The 20,474-nt window shown below is 33.7% G+C and overlaps 1 protein-coding gene across 2 annotated transcripts; it reads left to right on the top strand.

Moving 5' to 3' along the window:
• Positions 1 to 437: 437 nt before the first annotated feature.
• Positions 438 to 20,021, top strand: Depdc1 (DEP domain containing 1). 2 transcript variants are annotated; one of them, XM_046450845.2, is made up of 12 exons: positions 438 to 566; positions 3,606 to 3,871; positions 6,989 to 7,145; positions 8,059 to 8,177; positions 8,580 to 8,710; positions 9,600 to 9,647; positions 12,177 to 12,317; positions 13,931 to 14,785; positions 15,222 to 15,394; positions 17,066 to 17,242; positions 18,168 to 18,353; positions 19,061 to 20,021. In XM_046450845.2, exons 1-12 carry the CDS (start codon positions 519 to 521, stop codon positions 19,199 to 19,201), a joined length of 2,442 nt encoding a protein of 813 aa, XP_046306801.1. In that variant the 5' UTR covers positions 438 to 518; the 3' UTR covers positions 19,202 to 20,021. The 2 variants fall into 2 exon arrangements, with proteins under 2 accessions (XP_046306801.1, XP_046306802.1); XM_046450846.2 differs by lacking the exon at positions 13,931 to 14,785.
• Positions 20,022 to 20,474: the final 453 nt, after the last annotated feature.

The following is a 20,474-nucleotide window of genomic DNA, read 5'->3' as shown; positions in this document are numbered from 1 at the left end:
AAGATCCTATACACCCAGACAAAAAGAGTTGAGGTTTTGTTGTTGTTACTGTTGTTTGTTTGGGGTTTTGTTTGTTCTGTTTTCTTTCTTTTTCAAAATTCAAATTCCCTTATGCCAGAGGCTGGCCCAAACAATTCTCTCTGGGACTAAACTGCTTTGCCCCTTAAGAGCATGGAAACATAACTGCACCTCGCTATCCACCGCAAGAGGGAGAAGCTGCGCCTGAAAAGCGGGTGGAGGCCCGGAGCGGGTACCTCAGCAGTTCCCCTAAACAGGCTCAACAGCACCAGCCCACAGCTCCCACCACCTGTGCGCTGTAGCTCCAATGAGTCTCCCCACGCCCACTGCGGCTCGGAAAGCGCCGAATCACGTGACTCGGAGGCGCGGCCAATCAGCGCAGCCCTCCCAGGTATTCAAATCAACCGCGGGGCCGTCAGTTGTATCCGGACAGCCGCTGCCTGGACAGCACAGACCAAGCGTTGCTTTCCGCTTTCATGGACGTGGGCCAGCGTTGACCTATGGAGGGTCGGGGTGTGCCTCCCGGGCCTTATCGGGCCACCAAGCTGGTAAGACGGCGCGGAATGGCGAGTCTGGTCCGCCGGCCGGCGGCGGCCACCGCTTCGCTACAGACCGTTGGTGGTTTTACCTGGGCAGAGGGAGGCGGCCTAGGGCATCTCTGTTCGGTGGAAGCAGGGTGAGGGAAAATAGCCAGGCTCGACTGTCCCTTCTTTTGCGGGTCTGGACCTCTGCCCCCGGCTGCCTGGGGCCTGAGGGCCTTGGCGAAGCGCCCGGGGAAGGCCACTTGGTTGGACGTCGCCGCGCCTGGCGGTGCCTGGACACCGGGAACGTGATGGAATACACCGATTTTAGCCGCTTCCCACCGCGATTTACGAAACCCCAGAATTAAAAACGGAGAGTGAGCTCCAGAGCTTGGTAGGGTCAGATTGGGCGCAAGCCCCAAAGTGAGTCCTTCCTTGGGCCTGTGGAATTTGAGGCAGGAAGTATTGGCCTAACAGCACTAGGAGAGAGAGAGAGCCTCCTACTTAAGCCGGAGTAGTTTTAAGTATCCATCAGCAACCACTGTGGATGGTCACTGGATCTGTGTGGACACAGTGAATGCTGCCTGGTTCTGTGGCATTAGGAGGTTCCCTTTACATCTGAGCCTCATTTTCACGTTGGTAAAATAGGCATGAAACACATGCCCACCTTAAGGGATTTCTTGAGAGGGCCTGTATATGAAAGTGTGTTGTGATGTGTACAATACCAAGCAAATTATTCTCTCAGGAATGCCCCTCAGGTATGGGCTTGTATTCTTAGGCATACTTGACAATGTGGAAAATGAGGTTTACAGAAATTAAATACTATCCCCAAAGTCACATAAACAGTAAATGGAAGAATTAGAAGAATGCAGATTTTCCAGACATGGTGAGCTTGACATGAATTCTGCTGCTCAATAAATAGTTAGTTGTATCAATCAATATAAAGAATAGAATCTGGGACCAGAGAGAACCTTAATCAGTTAATACTATCACATATTTAAAATTTAGTAAATTATATGAATTATAATTTAATGAATTATATGTGGTGTAGGACGCCACAATGAAATAATGAAAACGTAACATTTACTCAACACTTAACTAGTACAAGTCCATTAGGTAGGTGCTAGTTTCCCCACCTTATGAATAAGAAGATAAGAACAGAGAATAAAAGTAAGACCCCAAAATTCACACACAGCCGAGCACTGTGGCCCAAGCCTGTAATCCCAGCAGCTTGGGAAGCTGAGGCAGGAGGATCTCAAGTTCAAAGCCAGCATCAGCAACAGCAAGTTCCTAAGAAACTCAGTGAGACCCTGTCTCTAAACAAAATAGGGTTGTGGATGTGGCTCAGTGGTCAAGTGCCCCTGGGTTCAATCCCTCGTATCCTCCCCCCCCCCCAAAAAAAAAATTCATATGCAATAAACAATAGAACTATGGTTGGAAAATGTACCTTAGTAGTCTGACTAGAGATCACCCATAAACAACTACACCATACTATATTTTATTTATTTATAATTTATATATGATAGCAGAATGCATTACAATTCATATTACACATACAGAGCACAATTTTTCATATCTCTGGTTGAATACAAACTATGTTCACACCAATTTGTGTCTTTATACTTGTACTTTGGATAATAGTGTCCATCATATTCTACCATCATTTCTAACCCCATACTCCCTACCTTCCCTTCCCACCCCTCTGCCCTATGTAGAGTTCCTCTATTTCTCCCTTGCTCCCCACCCCCCCCTCCCCCGGAACCCACTATGAATCAGCCTCCTTATATCAAAGAAAACATTCAGCATCTGGGTTTTGGGGATTGGCTAACTTCACTTAGCATTATCTTCTCTAACTCCTTCTATTTACTTGCAAATGCCTTGAATTTATTCTCTTTTATTGCTGAGTAATATTCCATTGTGTATATATGCCACATTTTTTTTTTATCCATTCATCTATTGAAGGGCATCTAGGTTGGAATTTTAGAACAGCCATTTTGTAATCTACTTAAGTACAGATATCCCTTTCTGTCATTTTTACTGCTGTATACCAAGCCAGTACATAGTGGGCTGCTCAATATTATAAGTTTCTTGAACAGATATATATATATATATATATATATATGAAATGGGGAGGTATGTAAAGAAAACAGTTAACATGTTTTCAGGCCTTCTCCATTGTGATGCCTGGGCCACATAGATGAGATCAGTGATAACACAGCTAATAGTCACCTACATAGGGTTTCAGATTATATTTCTTGACTTCGAATACAGGATTTTTTTTCAATTAAAAAATGATGTGTTCATTCTATACCACCAACACACTCATGCTCCAGTGTTAGAGCTTTCACAAATCTAAAAATTTGGCTAATGAGAGGACAGTTTAGAAAATACCAGTATTTTCTTTTTAATGTAGATGTCACCAAGTCCTTAGATATGCAGTGAATTCACATTTTACTTAATTTACCTCATCTGTTCTATGTTCATCATAAGAATCTTCAAATAAGAGATACTATAGCAAATACCTAGTAGTAAAGGCCAGTATAACTACTGCATGGCAAAAGTTTTATTTGGCCAATGCAATAATTGAGAGTACAGATTCTAGAGTCATTCACTTAGCTGTGTGACCTTGGACATACTATTAATCTCTGTGTGTCGTATGTGAAAAATGAAATAACAGTACCTATTCAAACAATTGTGAGAATTCAAGTGAAATAATGAATATAAATTACATTTCCTGACACAGATGCTACCAGTATATTAGCCTTAGTTGAAGTGGGAACAAAAGGAGCAAATGCTTTCCCTAGCAAGGACTTAGAGAGTTCTTCCTTTTTCCTAAGTTTCCTAAATAAACTGACCAGCCAATTAATATTTTTAGTAAAAATCTATGAAAATATTACTAGGGCACTAGAATTAGTAAAAAAAAAAATCGGCAAGATATAAAGTTTTATGTAGCACATATGATTTTTTCAAAGAATTTTACAGTATAATCAGATGAGACTTAAAGAAATTTCTTTACCTAAATATTTCAAATCAGTAAGATATTTAAATCTTTTTTAATTTTTACAGTGGAATGAAGTCACTACATCTTTTCGAGCAGGAATGCCTCTAAGAAAACATAGGCAACACTTTAAAAAATATGGCAATTGTTTCACAGCAGGAGAAGCAGTGGATTGGCTTTGTGACCTATTAAGAAATAATAGTAATTTTGGTCCTGAAGTTACAAGGCAACAAACTATTCAACTGTTGAGAAAATTTCTGAAGAATCATGTAATTGAAGATATCAAAGGTAGATGGGGATCAGAAAACCTTGATGACAACAATCAGCTATTCAGGTACTGAACGTTTATGTAACTACCAAGTAAAATTACTATAAAGTTTTATCTCCACTTTTATTATGCTTTTACTATAACACTTTTTCCAGTTAAGTAATGTTTTCTTTAGAAAAGTGTTTTTAATTCAATTAAAATTATTTGGAAATGGGAGTTCAGAACCCACTTGAATCAAATGTATGAAATATGATATGTCAAGAGCTTTGTAATGTTTTGAACAACTAATAAAAAATTATTTGGAAATTGTAAGGTTAAGATAATGGCTACAAAATTCAAACTTGTTAAATGTTTAGCATATATGATAAAATTGGAAAGGGAAACATGGCACATTATGAAAGTCTTATAACATTTCAAGGACATGATTACTGACTTATTTTCATGCATTCTGTAGTTAAGGCAAACTCACGGGTTCTTACCTTTAAATAACATAATTCAATCTAAAAATACATGTCACAATAGTACACTTTATATGACAACAGAAAACAACACCATTTAAGAGAATACGTATCAAGCAGTCTTCATGTATCAGAAACTCTGCTTTATGATTTACGGGTATATATAAGACCATTTTTACAAATGAGAATGCTGAGACCGTGCTTCACCAAATCTTGTTCTGTCTGCATTGTTCTTCGACTTGAAGCACTATACACATTTATGAGACTATTAAACTAAAACATTCTTCTCAACTCCTTTATCTCTTCTATGAAGGCTTTTTTTTTTTTTACTACATTAGTATTTTCCAAATTAAATGTCTTAGAAATGGATTCTTTCCTTTTGTGTTAATTCATTTTCTATTACTATTAAAGAATACCTGAGAGTGGATAATTTATGAGGAAAGTTTATCTTGGCTTATGGTTTTAGAAGCTGGGTAATCCATTATTGGGCAGCCACATCTGGTAAGGGTCTCATGCAACATCAGCATGGCAAAGAAGCAGAAGGGCAAGCAGAAGAGGCAAAATATGAAAAATACCTACATTTTAGTAGTAACTAATTACCAGAGCCAGAACTCCTTCCAAAGAAATGTTAATCCTTCTTAATGCCCCATCACCTCTTAAATGTCACACTCCCTCTCTACCTCATTATTTTGGGAATAAAATTTCAACATGAATTTCAGAGTGGAAAATCATACTACCTATGTACCACAATGAATTTGTTTCATACATGTAAATTACAAGCATATGAATAACACTTTACAAATCTTCCCTCTTAATTATTTCTAAGTCATCTTTGTGGCCTGCTTTGCACCTATTCATCCTTTAACTTACTTGTCTGAAAGTTTTGGGCTTTGTCTTCACTTTACCTTGCTCCCTGGACAGTCTCATGTTATTGCCTTCAACTGCTTTTTCTCCAACCCAAATTTCCTGAGCTTTAGACCCATTTCTTCACCTACATAGGCATTTCAAATAGAGTATGTAGAAAATCACTATCACCCCTTTTGTCTTCTTGTGTTCTCTATCTAAATGAATAGCCTCCCTCCCTTTAGTTGTCTTCTTTCCCTACTCCTCTTTAAATGTAATTTAATTATTACACTGTCTACTGTGCTACCTAAATAGTTCTCTGATCTGTACACTTTTCTCTCCAATATGAATCCTCTTTTTGTTAGGTTATTCTTTCTTTTCTGCATTTCTGCATAACTACTCAGCTAGACTCTCTGCCTCTAGCTTTTTAAATGGTAACAAAAATCTAAAATACCTTGCAATAAAGGTTACTAAAAATGTTTAAGACCTTATTGGATAAAGTTGTTATTAATGGAAATTAATGGACAAAAATATCCTGTTTATAAATAGACAATACCCTGTTTATAAAATAGACAGTATGATATGTATGTCAGTTCTTCCACATTTATGTATGAATTTAGTACATTTTCATCCCAAATCTCAATATAACTTTTTGTAGAATTTGACAAGTAAATTCTAAAATTCATTTGATAAAGGCCAAAGGCATTTTGAAGAATAAAGATAAGAGAATTGCCTTACCTGATATCTGGGCTTAAATTCCCTTAAATACTGCAAAAAGAAACCCACACATAGATGGGAACTCAGTATTAAGTTATACATGACTTAGACATCTAAACATGAAAAATTAAGCTGTTATTAGAGAATTAAAAAGTTTTTGTAAAGCCGGGCATGGTGGTGCATACCTGTAATCCCAGAGACTCAAGAGGCTAAGGCAAGAGGATCACTAGCTCAAAGCCAGACTCAGCAACTTGGTGAAGCCCTAAACAACTTTGTGAGACCCAGTCTCAAAAAAAAAAAAAAAAAAAATGAAAAGGGCTGGGGATGTAGCTCAGTGGTAAAGCACCTCTGGGTTCAATCTCCAGTATTGCCACCCCCTGCCCCCTGCAAAAAAAAAGAAAGTATTTTTATGACAGTAGAGTAAGAAAGAACTTCTAATGTCTCTAAAAAGATATGTATAAATTTGATGTATAATAAGAGAAACCATGAGTTGAAAAAAATACCAGACCAGAGACCACATATTGTTCAGACATATCTTGAAAATATAAAACATGGACACTAACTATAGATTTATGATTTCCTTTATGCAAGGGAGGAGAAAAAAAATGGAGTATGCAAAGATTTTTCTTTTACTTTAAAAAGAAAGATAGTGAAATCTTAATCAAAATGTCAATGATTATATCACTTGATAGTTAACATGTGAATGTTGACTTATGTTCTGGACTTTTTTACATCTTGGAAATATTTTATGTTAAAATGAAAGGAGGAAAAACAACATTATAACCAAAAGGAGCAAGAAACTAAATTTGGGAAATTAGGATAAACAGGCAAAAGTCATAAAATATATACAAACTAAATAACTTATCAAGGGAGTTTAGAAAATTTTTGCATTATAGAACTATTTTGTGTGTAAGAAATACTTCTCCAACAAAAGTGATTATAATAGTAACCCTGAATTGTCCATAAATAAAATTAAAATGTGCACCATATACTAAAGAAAGCAAGAATCTATTAAATTTTTTTTAAAGTATAAAAGGAAAATTAATTCATGTAGAATCTTCATTCCTTAGTGATATAAGCAAATCAGGGTCTTTGTGTGAGTTTTAAATTAGGATATAAAAATTAGTTTCTCATATCGTTTAATTGCATATTATTTTTAAACCAGATTTCCTGCAACTTCACCACTTAAAACTCTTCCACGAAGACATCCAGAATTGAGGAAAAACAGCATAGAAAACTTTACAAAAGATAAAGATAGTGTTTTTAAATTAAGAAATTTATCTCGTAGAACTCCTAAGAAGCATGGATTACATTTCTCTCAGGTAAAATGCCATTTATTAATCACTATTTTTAATGTAAATACTGTGTGCTTAATAATAAGAGTATTAAAAGTAGTTGTGCTTTAATATTGAAGCCAATACAGAAATTTATCAATGTTATATTCTAAAACTATGTATGTGAATTTATTTCATTCACAGAAATAATGATAAAAATGACAGACATTGAAAATGATATTTATATAATTTAATTATGTTTTGTTAGATTATTTTTCTTTCTTCCCTGGTATGGTAATTAGCCTTACATCACTGTGACAGAATATCTGAGAGAATCAACTTAAATGGATGAGAGATTTATGTAGGCTCAGTTTCAGGGGTTTTAGTCCATGGTCAGTTGGCTCTCTTGCTTTGGAGTATGTTGAAAGACAATACGTCATCGTGGGAGATGTGTGGCAGAGGAAACTGCTCTCCTCATAGCAGCTGAGAATTAAAAGAGCAAGGAAAGGACAGGGTCCCAATATCCTCTTTAGAGGCACCCCACAATGACTTAACCTCCTTTCATTAGGCCCCAGCTCCTAAAGTTTCCACCACATCTCAGTAGTAGTGCCATAGGTTAGGGACCAAGTCTTCAATGCATGGACCTTTGGGGCACATTTAAGATCAAAACTATGTCACCACACAACTCCTCAACTAATCTCTCTTGCTCCTAGTAATGTAAGCAATACTTAGAAATACTTGATTTTTTTTATGTTAATGGCAACTACAAAAACAAAAACTCTTTTTACCATATGCTATATTATTTCTTCAAGCAACACTTACATTGTAGCTCCATAATAGCCTTATACTTACATTGTAGCTCCATAATAGCCTAAAACTACTAAGTATTAAGAGTGGTACCTGTTCAATATTTCCTTACTTTGAGCATAACAAATTAAACAATAGTACTTCTTTTTTTCAGGAAAATGCAGAGAAAAGGAGTCATGAAATAATCATTGAAGATCAAGAAAACTCAACTGATAAGAGAGAAATAAGCCAGGAAGATATTGAAGAAGTTTGGAGATATAGTATTCTGATCTAGTAAGATAAAACTAAGCCAAAATCAAGTTTCTGAAACATTTTGATGATTCATTTGACATTTTCTAAAAATATATAAATGAATGAGAACAGATTAACTCTTAAAACTTAGAATTTAACTTTTGTATATGTTTCCTAATAAATGCTTTACCTTAGAAATAAAATACTTCCAGTATAATTTGCTTTTTCTTTGAATTAAAGTCATGCCTATAGTTTATGTTCTACATTGGAATCCTTTGAATGTTATTAAGATAAATATATTTAAAATTAGATGTTACATATAAGCTTTGGGAGTTTGGTTAAGGAAAAAAAAAATATTCTGATGACTTTATTCTTTCCAGTCATACTCATATTCTATTTCTCTTATTTTATGGAGGAAAAAAAAGTTTTATTTTTTCTTTTCAGCCTGCAAACCATTTTAGGTGTTCCATCCCTAGAAGAACTGATAAATCCAAGCCAAGTAATTCCTCAATATATAATGTATAACATGACCAATACCAGTAAGCATGGAGTAGTTGTACTACAAGACAAATCAGGTTGGTATTAATAAAAGAAAAATGGAATCTTTTCTAACTTAGTAACAAAGAGCACAGCTATAGTGGAGAACAAAGAGACCCAAATTTAGAAAGTGGAATATTTTTATTAAGGGTCTATTATTTTATATACATGTTATAGTAGTTATATACATGTTATAGTAGTTATATACATGTTTTAGTAGTAACAGTGGAAAATTTTTTAAGTGAATATTATTCATGCTATTATAAGAAATTATTTAACTGCTAAGGTGAATTCATGCATGCATTTTTAAAATGACAGGTTAAGCATTTAAAAGGAAAAAATAATAAAATCTGTTGATTTTCCACATTTATCTTGAGATATACAGTGTGCAAGGCATTGGGCTAATGATGAACAAGGAGCTAGGATTGTTGCTCAGTGGTAGAGTGCTTGCCTAGGACATGTGACGCACTAGGTTTGATCCTCAGCACACATAAAAATAATAAAGGTACTGTGTCCATCTACAACTAAAAAATATATTTTAAAATAATTAATGATGAACAGGATAAAAATGGTGACTGTTGAAAAGATTTTAAGCAAGCCTCATTGTACAGTACCCTAACAGTCAGATATAGTTCATTTCAATCATAGGTCTCACCAAGTCAGTAGCATTCAAGCAGCATAGCAACAGATGGAACCAAACTAAGGATGAAAATGGTGGTGTAGTTAAAAATGAAGATTAAGAGCTTATGTCTAAACATATCCCCAAATAGTTCTTAATTTGGGCTCAGCCAATTATTTTATGTATTGTAGACAGAGTCAAACTCAAGATCTCTATAACTTTTTCAAACTTAAGTGTGAAGTTCTAAAATATACTATCACAAAAATTATGTGACTTCCTAAATAATTTTTATTTTTTTGTGTGTCTAGATGACCTTCCTCACTGGGTATTATCTGCCATGAAGTGCCTAGCAAATTGTAAGTTAAATTATTCATATAAATATGTTTTATATCAATGGTATTTAACAAGAATCAAGGAATTTTTAAATAACTCATGAAAATCCTAATAAAATTAAAATAATGTTGTTTCTCTTGATGGTTAAGTGAAAACCTAGTAGAATCTATTACTTATGGAGCCTAAAGTAATGTTTTCCATGCAGAAAGTGATTTTATAAGCCCATCACTTATTGCTTAGTTCACATAAATCATAAAATCATAGGCTAGAGGATTTTAAAGGATTTTTAGGTAAAACCAGACTACAGTAATTACCTCAGTGAGAAGCCAGAGGGTTCAAATGGTCACTTGGAAGTAAAACAGCATGTAAGGTAGAAAAGATTCAATCAAAAATGAAGTTGCGTAAAGCCTACTTCATTCCTTTTTTCCTTGTACATGGCTTCAATATTCAGGTGCTTTATTACATGCTACTAGTCCAAAGGATATATAATAGGACTTTTATGTTTATGAAAAAAAGATTTGTCGCTAATTCAGAAATAATATTTTATTATTTCAGTGATCAATCTTTTGCATAGTGATAGTGACAATTAATTTTCATAATTTAAGATCTTGATTAAGCCCTAATTGGTTTCAAAATAAATTTTGAAAAATTCTAAAGATATATGCTTCTAAATCATAAAAATTTAATTTTATGTTAGTAATTTTAGTTATAGATGTAGTACAGATTCTAGTTCTTATAAATTCAGTGTTTTTAAAAATTCTAATATGGTTTTATTAATGTTCAGGATAAGTATTTATTCCTTTGTTGTCCACTGGGTGTCAATGTGGCAAAATAACAGAATAAATAGCAATGAAGTAAATAAGTTACGGAAACACTTTATGAAATTAAGGTAAAGATCCTTCCTGTTCATAAACTTCAAACTTAATTTCTATTTCAAGCTTCCTTACCTAATTCACTTCTCTCTCATTCTTGGCTCATTGTTGACAACTCAGATAAGCACATTGATAATGTCTCCTCTGACATCCATTTTTAGGGATTTCTTTTCTTTCATTTCCCAAGCATGTTATACTAAAATGATACCTAATATATAACTTACTGAAATTCAATTTAATAGCAGTGTATTTAGAGACAAAATTAAGAATTTTTACTTACTTATTATTTAATACCCCAGAGTAATTCTGTGAGATATAAGAATCAATAATCAATATTCTCAATTTTTTTCCCAGAGGAATAAAATCAAGACCCTCTGAGTTTTCTGGTAATGTGAAGGAGTTAGAGCTCAAACCTAAGTTCTCATAACTATAAATTCTTTATTATTTCCAATAAACATATGTTTTCTGTCCTAGAAAACATTCCAATAATAATGAAGCATATTCAGAATATTTCTTGTATCTTCCTTAAAAAAATTATCTATTTTGCAGTACATAAAATCCATGTTAGTCTTTAACCTATTTGTGTGTGTGTGTGTGTGTTTCTTAATCTTTTTTATTGTATGTGCTTATACTTGTTTGGTCATACAAAAGTTTGGAAACAGATATAAAAGATTATTTGGACTTAGGAAGAGAGATTTTAACTTGACAGATGGTCTAGTGACTTTAAAATCTGAATGCATATCATAGTCACTAGGGAGACTCTATAGAGATTCTGATTTGGTTGACTCAATAAATCAAGGATTTTTTCTTTCTTTTTTTTTTTTAACTATGCCCCACAATATACTTAAAATGAAGATTTCTGCGTCAGTGTTTGGAAACCACTAAATTTAATGAACCAGAAGCAAATATTTTTAGATCAGTATATTCCTAGATTCACCTCTGTGGATTCTGATCTGTGTACAGAAACTTGTATTTTTAATAAATGTATTGGATGATATATGTATCTATGAACTATACTTTAAATGTTATTAGACCTAAAAGTCCTGGGCCTTGTTTTCATTTTATATGCTATATGTTCTAATTCTAGCTTCACCATCAAGGGCTTTTTCATCTGAGGCAAGGTACTCTGAGCCTTAGTTTTCTTAATTGTAAAATGTGATCCAGTCTTATTTCTGAGGAAAACATTAATGAGTTGTCATAAAAACTCCCCTCATGATTTAAAAATATACTAAATTTTTTTCTTTTTTTATAACTTTTCAGGTATTAAAATAGTATTAAACTAAACTGCTGGGGCTGCAGCTCAGTGGCAGAGCACTTGCCTAGCATGTGTGAGGCACTGGGTTCGATCCTCAGCACCACATAAAAATAAAGAAATAAAATAAAGGCATGCTGTCCATCTACAACTAAAAAAAAAATTAAATAACTCCCTTATGCAATACAAGTATTATACTTTAATACGTATTTTTAAAATTGTATTTATTTCTTTTTCTTTTTTTTAATATTTATTTTTTAGTTTTCGGTGGGCACAACATCTTTGTTTGTATGTGGTGCTGAGGATCGAACCCGGGCTGCACGCATGCCAGGCGAGCGCACTACCACTTGAGCCACATCCCCAACCCCATAAAATTGTATTTAAATTAAAATATATTTTGATTATTTATTTTTCCTTCTATATTTTAGGGCCAAGAAGTAATGATACAAATAACCCAACTTATGTTGGGTTTGAGCGAGATGTATTCAGAACAATCGCAGATTATTTTCTAGATTTCCCTGAACCTCTACTTACATTTGAATATTATGAATTATTTGTGAACATTTTGGGTATGTATGGATTTTGCTAAAGTTTTCAAGTTTCTTAAAATTTAAAAGGTCTAAAAATACAGGTAACAAGGTGTAGTGGCACACCTCTGTTCCTAGCTATTCAGTAGGAGAAATGTTCAAACCCACGATCTTGAGGACAGTCTGGCTAATATAGCAAGACCCTGTCTCAAAAGAAAAAAAGAAAAGTCTATAGAAGCATGAGTAAATATGAAAGTAGTAGGCTATAATACTATGGTTGCTGTTTTGTTGTTTTCTAATTATTCAGATATTTTGTTCCAACACCAGGTGTCCTGACATCAATTTAGTGTCATACAATTCAATGTATTTCTAAAACTTTTGCTACCCAGAGTTAGCCTAAACCCCACAGGTTAAGGGTTCAGTTACATAAGAGTGTCCTCATTTCAGATGCCAGCAGCAAATGAGGTACCCAGGCTATCTGTTTCTCTCCAGCCAGCTATCAGTTCAGGAGATCACTCAAACCCCTCTCAGGTTCAGTAATTCTCTACAACTCACAGAACTCAGGAAAGTACTTTACTTATGATTATCAGTTTGTTATAAAAGATAAGAACTCTGGAACAGCTAAAGGAAAGGGATGCAAATGGCAAGGTATGGAGTTGAACAGTGTCACAGAGCCTCTGTGCCCTCTCTGGGAAGACTATTTCACAGTACATCCATGTATTCACCAACCCATAAGTTTCATTAGTGTCATTGTTCCAGAGTTTTAATTGAAGTTTTATTTACTCAGGCATGATTGATTAAATCATGGACTTTTGGTCCTTCCCTTGTAGGTGGGGCTCAACATTCTGACCTTGAAGCATGGCCAGTCATAAGTTACATTAGCATAAATATGTTCCTTGTGAATAACAAAACTTTTATCACTCGGGTAATTCAAAGGTATTAGAAGCTCCATGTCAGGCATCAAGAATAAAAATATAGGTACAGTATCCCCTTTGTATCTCTGGTTTCCATATCCGTGGAGTCAACCAACCCAGGATTGGACATATTGAGAAAATTTATAATTAAAAAAGATTGCAGCTGTATTGAATATGTACAGACTTATTTTCCTTGTCATTATTCTTAAATAATATAGCATAACAATTCTTTTCATAGTATTAACATTGTGTTGAATCTTATATGAAATATAGAGGTTATTTAAAATATATGGGAGTATATGCCAGGTTATATACAAGTATTATACTATTTTATGTAAGAGACTTATGTAAGTACATTTTGGTGTCCATGGGCAATCCTAGAATGAGTTCCCCAAGGATACCAACAGATGACTGTAAATTTCTATTATACCATGGTTGTCTTGTAATTAAGAGGTTTCTGGTACTTCTAGAATGAGGGCAGATATTTTTAAATGAATTTTGACTTGATCCATTTAATTAGGATGTTACTTATATCACACAAAAAAAGGGAAACCTCTAGTCAATCTTGCATGTTTATAACTGAATGTTGCATGTGTCCTATTTAAGTGCCTTCCACATTAAGCAGCTATTTGTACTATACTAACAACATGTACCATAGGGATGCTTTGTTTTTTAACTGTACTATTATTTTTGTTCACTGTCATACAGTTGCATCTTAATTTTTGTTTCATTTCCTGGTAGTTGTTTGTGGCTACGTCACAGTTTCAGATAGACCCAGTGGGATACATAAAATCCAAGATGATCCAGAGACTTCAAAAAAAACCCTTCACTTAAACAATCTGAATTCCTTCAAATCAACTGAATGTCTTCTTCTTAGTCTGCTTCACAAAGACAAAAACAAAGAAGAATCAGACTCTACTGAGAAACTACAGATAAGTGATCAAGGATTTCAAGAAAGATGTGCTAAGAAATTGCAGCTAGTTAATTTAAGAAACAGAAGAGCCAGTGCCAATGACATAATGGGAGGAAGTTGTCATAATTTAATAGGCTTAAGTAGTATGCATGTTCTGGCCTCTAACATCAAACCAAGGTGCTCTTCTTTGGAGGGAATTATAGATATGCCTGAGAATTCAAATAAAAAGGTGTCTAGTACCTTCCATCAATCTGTTAAGAACATAGAAGGACAAAATAATAAACAATTTTTAGAGTCAGAGCTGAACCAGGAATTTTTATTGAATCTTCATTCAGAGGAAAGTGTTCAAAAACCACTCTGTGTTGGGTTTAAGAGAACTTCTACATTGACTATTCAAGACCAAGAAGAATTATGTAATGGAAAATGCAAGTCAAAACAACTTTGTAGATCTCAGAGTTTACTTTTAAGAAGTAGTACAAGACGGAGTAGTTATATCAATACACCAGTGGCTGAAATTATCATGAAACCAAATCTTGGAAAAGGGAGCACAAGTGTGCAAGCAGCTATGGACAGTGAACTCGGAGAGTCTAGTACCACAATCAATAAAAGACTTTGCAAAAGTACAATAGAACTTTCAGAAAATCCTTTACTTCCAGCTTCTTCTGTGTTGACTGGCACGCAAAGTAAGGTTGTTGCTTCCAGTGCATGCAAAATTAATTTTTTGTGTTTACTAACTCTGTATTTTGCTTATATTGCTCTTCTTCTCTGAAATTGCTTATTCTTTTTCCTCCAAAAGATATTATTGTAAAGGACTTTGTCATGACATAACCAAGATTTACTCAACCTTCTTAAAGCACTTACTTTCTTTTTCTTCAATTTTGCTTATTGTCACTTTCTTTTTAATAAGTGAAGAATTTTAATAATTAGAAATATGTAATGAGGAAAATAATGAGAATCTTGTTATATTTTTGAGGAATATGGAAATTTCTACATAGTCAAAAGAAATTAAATTCTAAGATATTATCTTAACCTCTTTTTATAACTATATATACTGGTAGTATGAAAGCAATTAGTATCATTGATGAACTTTTTTGGGGTGGGGGTGACTTTACCTTCTAGGTTTGCTGCAACCTCATTTAGAGAGAGTTGCCATCAATGCACTGCAGTTATGTTGTTTGTTACTTCCCCCACCAAATCGTAGACGGCTTCAACTTTTAATGCGCATGATTTCTCGAATGAGTCAAAATGTTGATATGCCCAAACTCCATGATGTAATGGGTACAAGATCACTGGTAAGTTTATTTCTTATGGAAATAATAAATTCTGGTTCGTAATTTGTTTTGTGAAAAAACAAATGAAAAAAGAAAACAATCTATCTTAAAGTACTACTCAAGTGAATTCTGATCTTGGAAGTTCTACATTCCTGAGTTAGAAAGACTTAGAAATTTAACTTTTCCTAGCAGCAAATATTTGTGTACTAATCTTTTTGCCCAGTCTGTTATACTTTTGTATCCTGGTGTTAATCTTGACAGAGGACTTTGCCTTCTCATGCATCCTATATAGCTTCCTAATGATAGATCTACAGTCAGATCACATTATGCTAGTTTGTGCCAATTCTTTTTGGTGAGAAAAGAAGAGGATGCTATATCATAGATAGTGTTTAACCCTTAAGGGTACTAGAGCTCTGTGAAAGTGGAGAACTAAAGATAAATCCATTTATAGTAAGTGTTTCAGAGTATGGTGGGAGGAAAGGTATATTTGATGAATTATGATAGCAAGTCATCATGGTAGAAAAAGTTGGGAAACATTATTATCAAGCAGTCTTAGGCTTCTTAGACAATGAGGATTGAGGCATTTATATACATATTATTGTTGAAAATGAATCTTTGAAATGATCTGTTGCCTCTAAGAACTGCTACTTTCTTAGGCTGCAGCTTGTCACAGTAAGGAATCTATAGCTATTCTCTGGTTTTCCACTCATTATAATGCCAGTTCTTTATAGTGGCAGACATAATATAAAGAAGGAGAACTATTCTTGAGTAATTATGGCACTATTAAGAAGAATAAGTTTTTAAGAGAAGATGTTTGAGAAACATTAAGTGAGAAGGACATAATTTTGGTTTTAAAATTATAAGACATTCAAGTAAAATTTATCCAGCAAAATATTGGGAATGTGAGCAAGGCGAACAAAAGGTCACGACAGAGGAAGTTTTTATTGAGTCATCCGCATAGAGATGGTAATTGAAGATAATAAAAGAGGTTTAAGAATATAGAAAAGAGCAAAAAGCTGAGGACTGAGCCTTGGAACTAGAAAGAAAAACCATTCTGATTATTATAGAATGAGTGTGGGGCGTGTGTGTTAGTGGATTTATGTGGATACGAGTGAGAGTGATAAGTTTTGAAACAAAATTTATCTCAAGATATAAAGATTTCTACAACAGAACTGAAAAATGTGTGTATTAATTTGCTGTTTAAAGACTGATAGAATAAGCTTTAACAACTATTTTCCAGAGTTTTAAAAGATATAGTGCCAAGTTTGCAACCTCTGCTGAATATATATTCTGTGTGCGTGATATATTCTCCTGGTTTATATTTTTGTGAAATTAATTTAATGTGGTAAGTTCCTGTTTTCTAATAACTTTTTAAACAACATATCCATGTGGTATTGATAGAACCTGCAGTATTTACAGATATAATTGTGACAAAACTGAAGATAAACCTAAGCCTTATTATAGCCCTTTAGAATTATGTTAAGGAAATACTTAACAAGGACTTTAAAAAAGACTTAAATATATTAGAATTTTTACCTTTCTAATCGTAATAAATTACTATCCTCATTTTTAATGTGAAGTCTGCTTGTCACTTTATCTCAATATTTCACATAGTGCTGCCTGGAAATTACTGATATTCTAATTTATATGAAACCTTAAATTCTTAAATTCAAATTTTTTTGCTGTTTCTAGATGATACACACTTTTTCTCGGTGTGTGCTGTGCTGTGCCGAAGAAGTGGATCTTGATGAGCTTCTTGCTGCAAGATTAGTTTCTTTCTTAATGGATCATCATCAGGAAATTCTTCAAGTACCTTCTTACTTACAGACTGCAGTAGAGAAACATCTTGACTATTTAAAAAAGGGCCACGTAGGTATTTTTGAATCTTAAAAGTCTGTGCATTAGTCATTTGCACATGTCAAACTTATCTCAAACTAGCCCCATCAGAAAGGGAGATTTTATTAATGCATCTAAATAACTTCTAAAAGTCAGTAGTGTAGACATAGAACTAGGAATCTGTGCCCATCCTACCATCTCTTATTTACATTTCAGTCCTATTTTTGACAAATGCCTCTATCACATGATGGGGGATATGGCTGATTAAAGTTCATGCATCACACCCTATGTTTGGAATACAAAGAAAAAGAGCCAACCCTCCACCCCCAATTTGAAAACTTCTGGGTTTGGACTCTCAATTGGCCCGATCCAGATTAAATATGCATTCTTTGAGTGATTGAGTATAAGTAAGATAGAAAGAGGGTCATATTCTAATTGGTTCTACATAGATTAGATCAGAATTTGTTTTTCAAAAAAGGTAGAGGGAACAGCATGGGAAGGAATTATTAAAAGAAAGAGAAAAGGCATACTGAGCAGCCAAAAACAACAGGTAACTGCTGTATTCAGCTTAGGCTGACCAGCACATGCATTTGTGCTTTCTCTCATTCTAATATTGTCCTGGCTTATGATAATTACAACCATTTCCTACAATTGCTTTCTGTTATCAATGGATGCCCATTAATATCATGCCCCTAAGCCTCAAAAACAGTAGGTGGATACTTTATTACTAAGTCATAATATTGATGTTTTATGCTGAATTATAAAACCCAGTAGGCTGTAGAACTAGAATTTTGATACTACTGACTCATCACTACTGCATAAAACAATTTTCTTAATGCATTGAATGATTGATAAGTAGCAAAATAAATCAGTACTAGATCTCATCAAAAGAATGCTTTACCAAATAAGGACATCAAAAATAATAGATTTTTTTACTATCTCATGTTGTTCACTACAGGTTAAAAATCCTGGAGATGGACTATTTGCTCCTTTGCCAACTTATTCTTATTGTAAACAAATTAGTGCTCAGGAGTTTGATGAACAAAAGGTTTCTACCTCTCAAGCAGCAATTGCAGAACTTTTAGAGAATATTATTAAAAATAAGAGTTTGCCTCTAAAAGAGAAAAGAAGAAAACTAAAACAGGTAAGAGAATGAGCAAGTGCTCAGTCATATTTGTAATATGCTGTAAGTTGTTGTCGTTTTATAACATTTAGAATCCAATTTCTTATTTCAATCATTTGGAACTTAAATTTTAAGTGTATAAGCTACATATTATGGTACATTATATGTAAGCATTAAACTACTTCTAAAATATATCCTGAATCATAAATTTTAAAATATTAGCAATAATAACAGTATTCTCCTTGTTTCTGGTGTTTTGTGTAATTACAGCTGAAATTAGCCTAGAAAAGCAATTATAAAATCTGGACATAGTTTGGGTGAGTCATCACTATCATTTAGAAACTCTAGCTTTAATCCAAACCCCAGTTGCTCCATAATTCTAGTAAGACTAATTCTAAGTTGGAAACACTCAAAGAAATGTGAACTATACCAGATCCCTGAGACCTTCATGGGCTTTCCAATTGAAAAGATCTGGAAATTAAGGGGAGAATTAGCAGTAAAAAAGAATCCTAGAATGTCATTGCCAACAGGGATCTAAAAGATCTTCTAGTGTACCTTTCACATATATGAAAAGAAAGGGAACGAGGAGCAAGGATAAAATGAAAGGCTATTGTCTCTGTAATCCATCTTTGAGAAATGCGCTAAATTCTTATCACAAATGTTGAGCTCTGGCATCAACTAGGGAAATAAGTGTTAAATACCTTCTAATTCCTCACCTTATTTTTAAGTTTCAGAAGGAATATCCTTTGATATATCAGAAAAGATTTCCAACCACAGAGAGTGAAGCAGCACTTTTTGGTGAGAAACCTACAATCAAGCAACCAATGTTGATTTTAAGAAAACCAAAGTTTCGTAGTCTAAGATACTAACTAAATTAAAAATTATCTAATACTTGTCGAACTTTGATAAATGAAGCCATATCTGTGAATCTAGCTATTAAAATGGGATTCTCTTATTAGTCAGGTTTCTCTTACGTAAACACATGATGTGAGGATGTGCCAAATAGTTATCAATTTGAGACTGTGAAAGAGCTACTGAATCTCAACTGAGAAAGCATAATAATAGGCAATACCAAATATTTTAACCAGAAACAATCTTATTTTGTAATGCTACTATCTGGAAAATCTGCAATGGTTATACTAAAATTTTATTTACTTGAATTTTGAAAACTGAGTTGTGTTTGTGTTCATCAAGATTAAGCTGTAACTGTTTCTAAAAGAAAACTTTAGAAAAAGAAAACTTATCTACGCATTTGTTTATGGATATTAGCTGAAGGAGTAGTTATTTAGGATTACTTCTTTGTTTCTAAGTATAAGAATGTGAAGAATATTTGAAAGTTCAATGAATTCTCAACTGCTAAATGTTGCACTTTTGTATATTCTTTTTCTACTTTGATCTATTTATATATGTGTGTGTGTGTGTGTGTGTATGTATGTGTGTTGTTTAAATATAAATATGTTTATGTAAGATTTTGTTTCACTTTAACCATTATCCTCATTGCTTTATTCATTCATTTTTTTTCCATAAATATCTTTTGAATTTTTACATTTATAATCTACCAGAAGATGGAGATATATAAAAGTATAGGGCTATCGTGTTCATTCAGAATAGTATTCAGCAACTACTATATTCCTTTCATTGTTCCCTGAATGTGGAGGCAATGATGAATAAATCAATCTATTCCCTTTACGTATTTATTTTTTTTAATCAAGGGAGAAACATATATCAGATACTTAAAAACAATACACTCACTAAAATCAAGCCATGAGGAATCCCATCCAAAGATTGATCTTTGTGATTATGAAACAATTCTCTAAGCTAGTGGTTTTTAAACTGGTGCAAATTGGAATCACTTGAGGCATTATAAAACAATCAGTATGTATAGAGTCTGCTTTATATCAGTTAATTTTAAATTGCAGTGGGGTGATATAGACATTTCTATCTGATTCAGTGTTCAGCTAACTTTGAGAATTAGTGACCTAAATGCTTTTTATAAACATTTAAGTAAATGTCATGATGACAGCACAAGCTATATTTTTTCAATGGAAGAAAATGCCAAATATAAATCCCCTTCTTTTTAACACAAGGTTCTGCTTGATTACTTTATATAAATATGAAGTTGTTCTTCCTTTTTTTAAATTT

The sequence above is a fragment of the Marmota monax genome, unplaced genomic scaffold (genome assembly GCF_021218885.2).
Source record: "Marmota monax isolate L192 unplaced genomic scaffold, Marmota_monax_Labrador192_F-V1.1 WCK01_AAM20220418_F8-fsc00023, whole genome shotgun sequence".
Taxonomy (NCBI): Eukaryota; Metazoa; Chordata; class Mammalia; order Rodentia; family Sciuridae; genus Marmota; species Marmota monax.
This window is presented reverse-complemented; position numbering and strand designations above follow the sequence as displayed.